Source organism: Penicillium verhagenii (assembly GCF_028828195.1).
Source record: "Penicillium verhagenii strain IBT 33310 chromosome Unknown utg000007l_segment0_segment0, whole genome shotgun sequence".
NCBI lineage: Eukaryota > Fungi > Ascomycota > Eurotiomycetes > Eurotiales > Aspergillaceae > Penicillium > Penicillium verhagenii.
Window position 1 is genome coordinate 1,988,061 of NW_026643171.1, and position 11,105 is coordinate 1,999,165.

The window sequence follows — 11,105 nt, forward strand, 5'->3', positions numbered from 1 at the left end:
CTCTATGTATGCAATTATTATTACATACGCTATTCTTGAGCTGAAACTTCCATGAGATTTAGTATTCCGTAGTTGTACGTTGTACGTTGTACTTCCCCCGAACATCACCTTCTGTGGATCAAGTGGAGCTCAGGCTTGGCAACCCCATTCCACGCGTAAAGTGCGACGCGTGCTCCAACCACCAACTACCCGGGCATAATGGTATAATGGCAACCATCAAGGCTATCGAGGCCCGCTCGGTAAGGCTCTGGTCATTTACCCAGCAGATGTCCCATTATCTAATCTGTTACCTGATTAGGTCCACCAAATTCAGTCTGGCCAGGTTATCACCGACCTATGCTCTGTCGCGAAAGAACTAGTCGAAAACAGTCTTGATGCGGGCGCAACTAGCATTGGTGGGTGCTGGATTGCATAGCGGGCACTGCATAGCGATTCGCTTACTGATCGTCTCTTCTAGAGGTTCGATTTAAGAACAACGGGTTGGACTTGATTGAGGTTCAAGACAACGGCGCTGGAATCTCACCGGAGAACTATGAAAATGTCGGTGAGTTTGAGGGCTTCAGAGCTTAGATCGTTTCATTCTCAGCACTAATCGTCCAATTACTTCAGCTTTAAAACACTACACCTCCAAACTATCTTCATATGACGACCTGACAACCCTCCACACCTTCGGTTTCCGCGGCGAGGCCCTCTCCTCCCTCTGCGCCCTCGCCGACTTTCACGTCGTAACCGCCCAGGCACATCAAGCCCCGAAAGCGAACAGGCTGGATTTCGAAATATCAGGTCAACTACGCAAGACTCAGATCGTCGCAGGCCAAAAAGGTACCACCGCCTCTGTCGGTGGAATCTTTAAGCGCCTTCCCGTCCGTCGACGAGAACTGGAGAAGAACATCAAGCGAGAATACGGCAAGGTGCTGAACCTTCTACATGCATACGCCTGTATCAGCACGGGGGTCCGGTTCAGCGTGCGAAATACGGTCGGCAAGACAAAGAATGTGGTTGTGTTCTCTACAAATAGTAACCCTACAACCAAGGAGAATATCGCCAATGTCTACGGCGCGAAGACACTATCTGCTCTGATCCCTCTGGATCTGGATTTGGAATTCGAGCCTTCTTATTCGATGAAACGAGCCGGGGGCGATGGACAGGTGAATGAGATCCAGGTTCGAGGACATATCTCGCGGCCTGTCTTCGGAGAGGGTCGTCAGACGCCTGATCGGCAGGTATTCTTCGTTAATTCGAGACCTTGTGGATTGCCGCAGATTGCGAAGGCATTCAATGAAGTTTATAAATCGTTTAATGTCTCGCAGTCGCCATTTATCTTTGCGGATTTTCAAATGGATACTAATGCTTATGATGTGAATGTGTCCCCGGATAAGCGAACGATCTTGCTCCACGATGCAGCGGCGCTGATTGAGTCTCTGAAGACCTCGCTGGCTCAATTGTTTGAGGCAGCGGATCAGACAGTGCCTCAGTCGCAGGTGCTGGGATCTAAAAGTTCGGCGAGCAAGCAGCAGGCGTCGTTGCCAGGGTTTGTGACTGCGAGACAGCTTGCTCAGAGTGCATCTGCATCCCCTATAACTCCGCATCTGGAACGGAACGGCAAGGAGGATGCCGATACCCAACCGGAAGCAGAAAGTCAGACCGTAGGAAGTATAAGCCGATTTATGAGCTCGCAAGATGGCTCTAGTCAGGTGGACGTCCCTTCTTCGCCTACAAAACCTACCAAAGTGTCCCGGCATTCAAGGCTGCCTCCGGTTGCCGCCTCTCCGGAGCCAGAATTAAACATCACACCTGGTCAACCTAAGAGCCGTGGTATAGTCCCGGTATCAGAAACCATTCAAGCTACTCCCGAGGTGCCTGATGTTTCATCCCAGGTCTCCGATGAAGAGCAGGAACTGGAATCTGGGACGCAAGAATCTGAAGAAACGCCGAATGTGGTCCAAAATGCCTTTGATCGCATACGTCCTCGTCGAGTGCCAGCTGAGATGGCTACTATTACCATTGGAGGACGCACTGTGACATCTATGGTTGGAAGTGGCCTACCGCGGAAACGCACTTCTGACTACGGCTCTTCAAATAATGAAACCCCCAAGAGCAAACGAAGAGTCCATACGCCTTCTAGGCCTAATATATTCGGGAAACATATGAGAGCCTTTTCGGCACCGGGGACACAACAAGAAGATGAGGAGGAAGATGAGGAGGGTGAGGGCGAGGATGAAGAAATCGATGACGATGATGAGCAATATGAAGATGTTGAAGCAGAGGAGGCCGAGGCTGAGGATGAAGAATATGAAGAGGACGAAGCAGAGCATCCGGAAGTGCCTTCCCTGGACCCTGAACATTATGATATCTCAGAAGAAACTCACGATTCCGTTCTTCGGTCAAACATCAATGACGGCCGGGATATTAGGCAAGAAACAACCACTAGTGATAGTCAAGGCGATTTTGACGAAGCCAAGAAGAAAGCTCAAGAAGAAGCTACAGTCCAACGCCTAATCCACCAAGCCGAGGAAACAGCCGTTCTGCCTGATGAACATAGCGCCAGCCGGGCCAACAAAATGAACAAGGGTGCTGCGCACCGCGACGCGACTGTCAGTCTCATCAGCACAATAGATGCATCTGTCTCCCGACTTCGGACCCAAATGGACAAAATCCGAGAATGTCTCCAACCACGAAGTGCTTCATCACAAGTTGACAACGCCGACGCAGACGAGACAACAGCAGAAGACAAACTCTCCTTGACGGTCAGCAAAGCGGACTTTGCCCAAATGCGCATAATAGGCCAATTCAACCTGGGGTTCATCCTTGCTGTCCGACCAGGCGATGACCACGACGAACTCTTCATCATCGACCAACATGCTTCGGACGAAAAGTTCAATTTCGAACGACTTCAGGCCGAAACCGTCGTCCAAAATCAACGGCTCGTCCGCCCACAGCGATTGGACTTGACAGCCGTCGAAGAAGAGGTCGTGCTGGAGAATCGATCCGCCCTCGAGAAGAACGGCTTCATCGTCACGGTCGATGAAAGTGGCGACGAGCCTATCGGCCGTCGGTGTCAGCTTGTCTCGCTGCCCCTGAGCAAGGAGGTTGTCTTTGGATCTCGTGATCTCGAGGAACTGATCGTCCTCTTGTCGGAGTCGCCTGTTAATCATGGAATCTCCATTCCGCGCCCTGGTAAAGTGCGGAAGATGTTTGCCATGCGTGCGTGTCGCTCAAGTATCATGATCGGGAAGACCTTGACAACACGCCAAATGCAACGCGTTGTTAGAAATATGGGCACGATCGATAAGCCCTGGAACTGTCCTCACGGCCGGCCTACTATGAGGCATCTGATGCGTCTAGGACAGTGGGAGGAGTGGAATGAATATGCGGATCAGGCTCCGGCCGAAGATGGAGAGCCTGAGTCGGAGCTTGAATCGGATGAACCTACGGGCTTAGATCTATGGCAACGGTATGTAGAAGGGGAGGCGGATGTGGATGTGGAAATGGACGATGAATGAAACGAGGTCCAGCAACTTACTACCTACAAGTAGTAGGCACTATATAGAACCGTGAACATTGAAAAGCGTGGTAATCATCAGTACATAATGAACGCATATAAACAAAAACAAAAGCTTTGAAAAATCCCAATCACCACCAAGAAAACCAACTCTTCCTCTTCTCCTTCTTGACATCTTCCACCCCATTTCCATTCCCATTCATCTCCCCATCCCCAATCCCAACCCCAACACCACCCTCCTCCTCAGCACTACTCCCATCCAAATCCAGATCCGAATCCAAATCCAAATCCATCCCCTCCCCACCCCCCTCAACCTCATCCATCATACTCTCCAGCGCCAAAAGATCCCGCTCAATCATCTCCGCCCAATTCTGCACATCCCCAATCTCCTTCAGCCCCACCCGCGTCTCATCAGCAATCCTCTCCCACCCATCATTCTGCCTGCCCAGCGCCGCCGAGGTCTCCGCAAGTTCCGCCTCCTGCCGCTCCAGCGCGAGCGTGTTGGAGTTGATGATTGCTGCGCGTTCGCGCAGCGGCGCTTCGAGGTTTGTGCCTACGCTGTGCAGGGTTGCGGTGAAGGCTGCTAGGGCTTCTTTTTGGCGTTGCTCTGGGTCTAGGTCGAGGGTGTTGGGATCGGGGTCTGTGGATGGGAGGTGGGCTTGGGAGGGGGTGGTGGTTGGGGAGGTCATTATGGCGTTCAGATGTTTGTATATATTGTTTTGATATTTGATATTTGGGTTGGTTAAAGGTTTTGTGGATTTCAAATTAGATGTGGGGGGATGGGACGGGAGGGAACCTTGGAACCTTCCACGGTTCAGTTCCAAGGGTGGGATATAAGCTTGGGAATTGGGGTTTGGATGTTAAGGAACAGAGACTTGTGGAAAGGGCAAAATTAAGACTTCGGCTTTTGGGGGAAATATGTGATTGATGCGAGTCAATCGTGGACATGTGGAAGCTGGACTTGATACATATATAAATGTAGTGAAATGTTCCAAGGTTTGCGGAGTCTGATCTGCAACCCCACTTGGCGTGGCGTGCTGTCAGCCTATTGATAACGTTGGAAATTCTGGTCAACTGGCTGGAACGCATGTGCAATGTGTGCATGTCGACCGGTGCATCCAGGTCTAGTCGGTGGCTGAAACACCGGTGGCCAGGGCCATAGCGCTACATGATCTGTTGACTTAGGCCCTTGAGTCTGGACCTCATTTTTACACAGGTTGTTTTCAGATGAATTGTTTCAAATATTGAATTAAACACCAGATACACTGGGCATTATCGGATTCCTATGCTAAAACATAGTATGTTCCCCCGAATATATAGCTATTTTATGAACTGTGAACCAAGATATCAAAAACAATGAGAAGAAAGCGTAAAAAAAATAAGAAAACCAATGTGCTCGCTAAAGAAGCTCTCATCCATGCAAAATATGTCGCTCGAAAAAGAAAAAAAAGGTGAGAGAAATGTCGCAAAGTGACGTTCAAACCACCATGGATACCTCCAGGTAACAGGCATTAGTAACACATGTTCGAATAAAAACCGGTCTCATCCGAGGCACCTAGTGCGGACCGCGATGAGACGGGAGGCGAATATTGGTCTGGTTTATAGAAGACCAGAAAGGACGGCCTCGGTGGCTAGAGAGTCATGTTAGTAATTATATCAAAAGTTACCCAGAAATGAAAGTAAGAAACATACCAGAATTGATGTATGGCCGCTTGAGATCCAGATTCACGCCGAATCGTCGTTCAAGCTCTTGCTTGATACTCTTCTTCGTGACACTCATCAAGTCGGCCGTGCGCAGAATCTCTCGAATCTCAGCCAAGAGGGAATCGTCACTGGGCAGGTGGCTCAAGTCCTCCATGCTCATATCCATGTCCATGTGGCGGCTAAGCATCTCAGACGGCGCGACAGAAAGACGCGAGCCGCCGTGGAGGAGGGGCAGATCTAGCTGTGAAGCAGGTCGAGAACCGGGGAATCCATACTCGGAATGAGGAGTCGGGAAACCATGTGCTTTGGTTCCGTAAGAAACACCCGAGATCTCGGATCGATCGTCGCGAGAGGTCTGGGCTTCCCACAACTCGACCTGGTAATCCTCCCAGCGCTTCTTGGGGATGGATTCGGGGTCGAATTTGCCTTCGTCGGAGATGATAACCTTGCGGCCCTTCTCTCCAGTGATGACACGGGTGGTACCCCAACTGAAGTCATCCATGTTCCAGAAAGAGTACAGAGGGAGAGCAAGAGTGAAGATGGGAATGGCAAGGAGGTAAATGAACATCCAACCGATCATCTCCCACTTGCGTCGAACAATGAAAATGAATGCTTGTAGACCGTAGATCACACCAAGAAGAATCAATGACGTTACTGGAATCGCTGAGGTGTTTCGGATAATGTAGACAATCAGGTACACTAGATAGGCGACCGTGACTGGCTGGATAACGGTACTCAGCAGATCAACAAAGACAATGAACCGCATACTGAAACAGCAGAATCCACAAAGCTGTTGCAATGGAATCAGCTCAATCAAGTTGTGCACAGTCGAGTTAATCCATCGGCGACGTTGCGACAGGAAAACAGCAAAGCTCTCCGGAGCCACGGTCCAGGCATGAGCACGGAAGATATACTTGGTTTTGAAGCTTGGATGATGCTTCAAGAGCAGCGTGGTCAGGTATCGATCCTCACCCAGGTGAAGCAAGTTCTTCATGTGGAGGGTGTCCACACGAATCTCCGCATAGGACTCAACGATATCCTTGCTGACGAACAGTGGTTTGCCGCTTTCCGAAGAACGGATACGGTACATGGTGAAACAACCGGGCAAGCAAGTAACTGACCCGAAAAGACTTTCGAATGCCTTGGTCAGATTGTGGGAAATATAGTACTCGTAAACCTGGATCATGGTAACAATCGATGTCTTGGCATTAGACAAGGAAGTTTCTCCGCAAACACCGATGAGTCGTGTATCAGATAAGAAAGACGAAACGAAGCGGGTACCAGCATCAGGTGCTACCACTGTATCGGCGTCGACTTGTAAGATGAACTCATAGAACGTTGGATTGACACCGATAATATTTCGGATCTGGTGATGCATCTCAAGCTCCATGGGACTCATGGGTAGATTGTAGTGAACCCGGTTCAGGAATCGCATGAGCACCATCTGGGAATCACGCTTACCACGATTACCAGGGCGAGACACCTCGGAGGGTTTGCCAATCTTGACCACAACCAAGAATGGGACGATATGACCTTGAACCTCGTAGAGGCCAGAGTAAACCTTTGCCATGTTGTGCTGCTTCATTCCCTCACCCAGACTCTCGAAGCTGAGAGGCTCTGGATCCAGGGTTTCAGGAACACCTAGAATATCCAACACGATTCGAGGAGTAGGTCTGTCATTGCCTTGACCAATGATCATACCGTCACAGATGATCAACAACAGTTTACGCTTGTCATCATATTTCATACGGGCCATAGAATCGATGGCACGACGCAGTGAGTCTTCGTCTTCAGTATAAGCCGGTACTTGACAAATGATGAATTTATCCAAGTTCTCAGGCAAATTCTTCTTTCCGAACTGCAGGGCAGCAAGGAATTTGACAAGGATGACTGTGCAAATCAGAATCGAGATAGCCAAAATGAAATAACGCGCAAATAGACACTGTGGGGAGTTTCGAGTATCGAGATGTCCGACAAAGAACAGGTTGTCCATGCACAATTGCATCCGTGCTCGCAATGCAGTATCGAAGGGAAGGTCGTTCCAATACTTGGTGACATCCTGGCCGGATTTCTCCTGAACCAAAGTAGTGATGTAAGGGCTCATGTAGTCGGTATCGATATCACTGGTAGATTTATTCACTCCGGTGGGGAAACGGGGAATTCGAGGACCTGCGATATAGTAGGTCATGTCGTAGATTTTCCCATCGATGCTCACAATCTGCTTGTCGTCGTTGTCCGCTAGATCCTTCATGTAGGCAGCAGTATAGCCGACCCAACCTTTCTTGTAGCTTGATCTCAACATGACCATTTGCTCATAGTACCAATCCGGACGGTAATCACCCGTGACCCAGTAGCGGAAGTCGTGGTACTTGGCATTGGCATTCGTACCAGTGGCCGTGGATGAGCTGGATTCATTCAAGTTCGATCGATAGTCCAATGGCACACTAGGGTCCACACTGCCGTTCACTCCCTGACACAAGGCTGAAACTTGTATAGGGAAAAGATCGCTGGCGTCGGTACCGGCATAAGTCTTAAGGGACGATTCGGGAACGATACTAGGGTAATGGGAAGGCATGAACTCGCCAAGGCCGAACACAACACCCGATATCGCAATGAAGGATGTTTCACCCTTTTTACCATTGTGAGTTGAGAGTTCTCCCTTGGAGTAGACATGCTGTGTTGGACAGACTACTCCAGGGAAGCCAACAATCATGAAGACGGCACAGCCACAGGCGAACCAGATGAGCATGTTAATGGCCAATTTTTCACGCCAAGCCACACGCACCTCCTTACGCTTCATACGGCCGACCCACTTGATAAGGAAGTCAGGAATGTAGAAGGTAAGCATATAGACTAAGAACATCCAACGCTTGCGGGAGCCCGAGACAGGTAGTTCATCTACCTCCTCCATGTTCTTTTCGTTGCCTTTCTGCAACATCTGCTCTCGGGTCTCAAGGTTCCGGAACATATCGCCAGAGTTGAAGGCGGAGCCTCCAGCATCGGAACGGCCATCCATCTCACGGCTTCCGAAGTAACCTTGCTTCGTTTCGTCTCCGTAGATATAGGCACCAGGAGACTGGTCGTTTGGATTGAGGAGACGGACTTTGGCATCCGGAGTTCCAGTAGCAGAATTGAAACCCCCTTCGCCAGATTCAGCTCCACCAATCTTATACGACGGAACCACACGCTCCCCGACCTTGGCAAGGTCCGCCCAGCAGCGTTCACTCAAGAAGACACCAGTGCTGCCAACGCGGGCTTCGTTGCCAGGCCATCGTCGTTCATCCAAGATGACTTCTGACTTTTCTTTGTCACTTCCGACAACAACATTGCCAATTTCAGCCAGCCCAAGGAATTCGGCAAAGGGGAGAAAAACGCTGAAATCGGAATTTCTCAACCGCTGACTGATCTCCGCGATACCAAAGGTTTGCACTTGCATACGCACACATTTGCTGTCGAATTGATTTGCAATGCGGCGATCGTTGGGCTTGAGGCAGATCACAAAGTAGGGATTCAGGTTTGGCGAACTCAGACATTTGTTGATAATCTCCAGCCCCGAGAGGAATTGGCCGGCCGCTCCTTGTGCTGGACCAGTGGTAAGACCACCCCGTCGGCTAGACGTGCCGCGCTTGGAACTTGTTTCTTGACTATCGTTATCTTCAACTTCTTCAGTCTCCGCACCAAAAACGTCTTCGGGAGTTGCTGCAAGGCGCGACTGTTGGTTGACCTTGCGCCTGGCCATGCTTGGCATCCGCAGGGGTTTAGAGGATACTTGAGCTTGCATGATCGCAGTCTTCTCCCGGGGGTGGGAGATAGTCTGCAACGCTTCTTGGCCAAAGAGCTCCCGAACGAAGTCACTCCGGGTAGACTTCATCAGATTCATCAAATCTCCAGAGATCACCTCACCATTCTCTTCAATCAGGCCAGTTGTAGAGTAGTCCACTTCACCTGCAAAGTGTTTGACGGTAAATGCGCTCCGGGTTTGAGACATATAGCCAGTAGCATGGGAATCGCCCACAGAGATTGCCGGGTTTTTACCTTCGAACCGTCTGCGAACACTATCCAAGAATTGGCCGTCTGATCGACCACGGCGAGTCTGGTCATCCAGGATACTCAACAGTCCATTGCCATGCTTCAAAAGACCCCGCACGGTATCGGTGTTGTCGAAGTAGCTTGTTGCTGCAACTGAAATTTCTTCGCGATCCAATACATCGGCTTTTCGGTCAAAGAAGGACTGCAGGCAGTAGTTGTACAAAGACTCCGTGGCCGCATTGCTAAGAAGTTGATCCAATGTGGAGCCAGTCGCAGCAGCTTGAGCAAATCCAGGGAAATCAACGATTGAAATGGTGTTTGCCACACTATCCTCGGCGGCGCAGATCTTCTGGTTGACGGTTTCAATCACATAGGTGACCAAAAGCGAGTAGATGGTACGGGCAAACGCATCAGCATTCTGTCGAGCGCCCTTGGGATCCAGCATAACCGTTACACGCTCCCGGTGGATAGTCTTGGTCTTGTAACCCAGGCTAACCTCCAGAGCTTCAACGCCGAGACCCAGGAATGCCGCCACATTGTCAAGCACATCCTTATTCTTGACCACGGTTACAGTTTCACCACCTTCATGAGAGTAACCACCGCTTTCTTCGGCATATGTAGCGGTCGATTGACCAGAAACAAAATCGAGCTGTCCGATGTGAAGAATGCTAGCTAAAATCTGACAGATCTCAGCAATCTCTCCGCGAGAGAATTCGAGCTTGCGTAGAGCGGTTTTGAAGTGCTGGAAGCCCTCAGTATCATTGACGCCGACTTTCAACTGAGTAGGGTGACCAAGATACCGCCATCGCTTGTGGCTGATTGCGCCTGCCCCCGTGGAAATGTTGATTGGATTGTCAAATCCCAGGTGAGACTTTTCAGCAGAACTGGTACCGGCTAGAAGATAGTAGAGGGCATGGAAACTGCGTTCACCAGTGGGCACTGAGGAGATACGGCTCCGTTCTAATCGATAGTCGATGATTTTACCACCAATCAAGGTCGGGTTGACTGAAGATGAGCCATCGTATTGCAATTCGAGGAAGAGACCAGCCTTGGAAGCTGTAGGAGTCGTCACGGATTTGGTCGTTGTCAGTGTGTCGAAAACAAAAGCCGCATATGATAGTTTAGAGGAAAGTGGAGTTGATGAAAACGACAGGAAAGATGATAGTAGATGTGAGCGAAGGGTGGTTTTTCCTGAGCCGCTCTCGCCTCTGATTTTTATGCGTTAGATTGGAATAAGGCTTAGGGATTGGAAAGATTGGCTTACAGAAATACCACGGCTTGGTTCTCTCCGCGAGCTCCTAAGCGAGTGAAAGCTCGACGGGCAAGATCCTCCGCTTCTCCAGCTGCACTTCCTTCTTTGGTGCCATCGGGACCTTTGGTAGCGGATGTATATGTGTTGAGAGCGACCAATGCTTGAGAGGAGAGATGGGCGGTAGGCAAACCAACATGGAATCTGGTCGGAGAATTAGTAGGCGTGAGGGGGATCTCTTAAGAACCAAGATCTACGTACCGACTGGCCAGTTGAGCAGTCAGATGGGTATCGGACTGGAGATGTGCGGGGAGGGACGGTAGAGAGGATTGGGCGTGGGCTGGAGCGTTGCTCGAGTTGCCCGCCATCTTGAGATGTCGCGATGCTTCCTCTCGGAAGTCCGGGGGAGCAAAAAACGAGTGTATGTATTCCGATCGATCACGAGTCCGTGGGTCGAGTTCAAGGGTCTCGACACGTCTCGGAATGAACGTGGAGTTGGAGAATGTCAGGGAGGAATGAAAAAAAACCCCCTAGCGAGTGAAGGTCGTACACATTAGAGATTTGGAGAGAGAGGGATTGTTTTCGGGAACGATGCAAAAGACCGACTAGTTTTGGAAACGT

The 11,105-nt window shown here is 50.2% G+C and overlaps 3 protein-coding genes across 3 annotated transcripts; 1 reads left to right on the plus strand and 2 right to left on the minus strand.

Annotated features, from left to right (window-relative positions):
* Positions 1–206: 206 nt before the first annotated feature.
* On the plus strand, positions 207–3,503 carry N7466_007429 (ATP-binding mismatch repair protein PMS1; the record flags this gene model as incomplete). Its single annotated transcript, XM_057166818.1, has 4 exons — positions 207–239; positions 299–395; positions 458–544; positions 610–3,503. 4 exons carry the CDS (start codon positions 207–209, stop codon positions 3,501–3,503), a joined length of 3,111 nt encoding a protein of 1,036 aa, XP_057019859.1.
* Positions 3,504–3,633: 130 nt separating this feature from the next.
* N7466_007430 (uncharacterized protein) lies at positions 3,634–4,191 on the minus strand (the record flags this gene model as incomplete). Its single annotated transcript, XM_057166819.1, has 1 exon — positions 3,634–4,191. The coding sequence occupies one exon, from the start codon at positions 4,189–4,191 to the stop codon at positions 3,634–3,636; it is 558 nt and encodes a 185-aa protein (XP_057019860.1).
* Positions 4,192–5,101: 910 nt separating this feature from the next.
* On the minus strand, positions 5,102–10,852 carry chsE (chitin synthase class Va; the record flags this gene model as incomplete). Its single annotated transcript, XM_057166820.1, has 4 exons — positions 5,102–5,133; positions 5,195–10,443; positions 10,500–10,688; positions 10,746–10,852. 4 exons carry the CDS (start codon positions 10,850–10,852, stop codon positions 5,102–5,104), a joined length of 5,577 nt encoding a protein of 1,858 aa, XP_057019861.1.
* Positions 10,853–11,105: the final 253 nt, after the last annotated feature.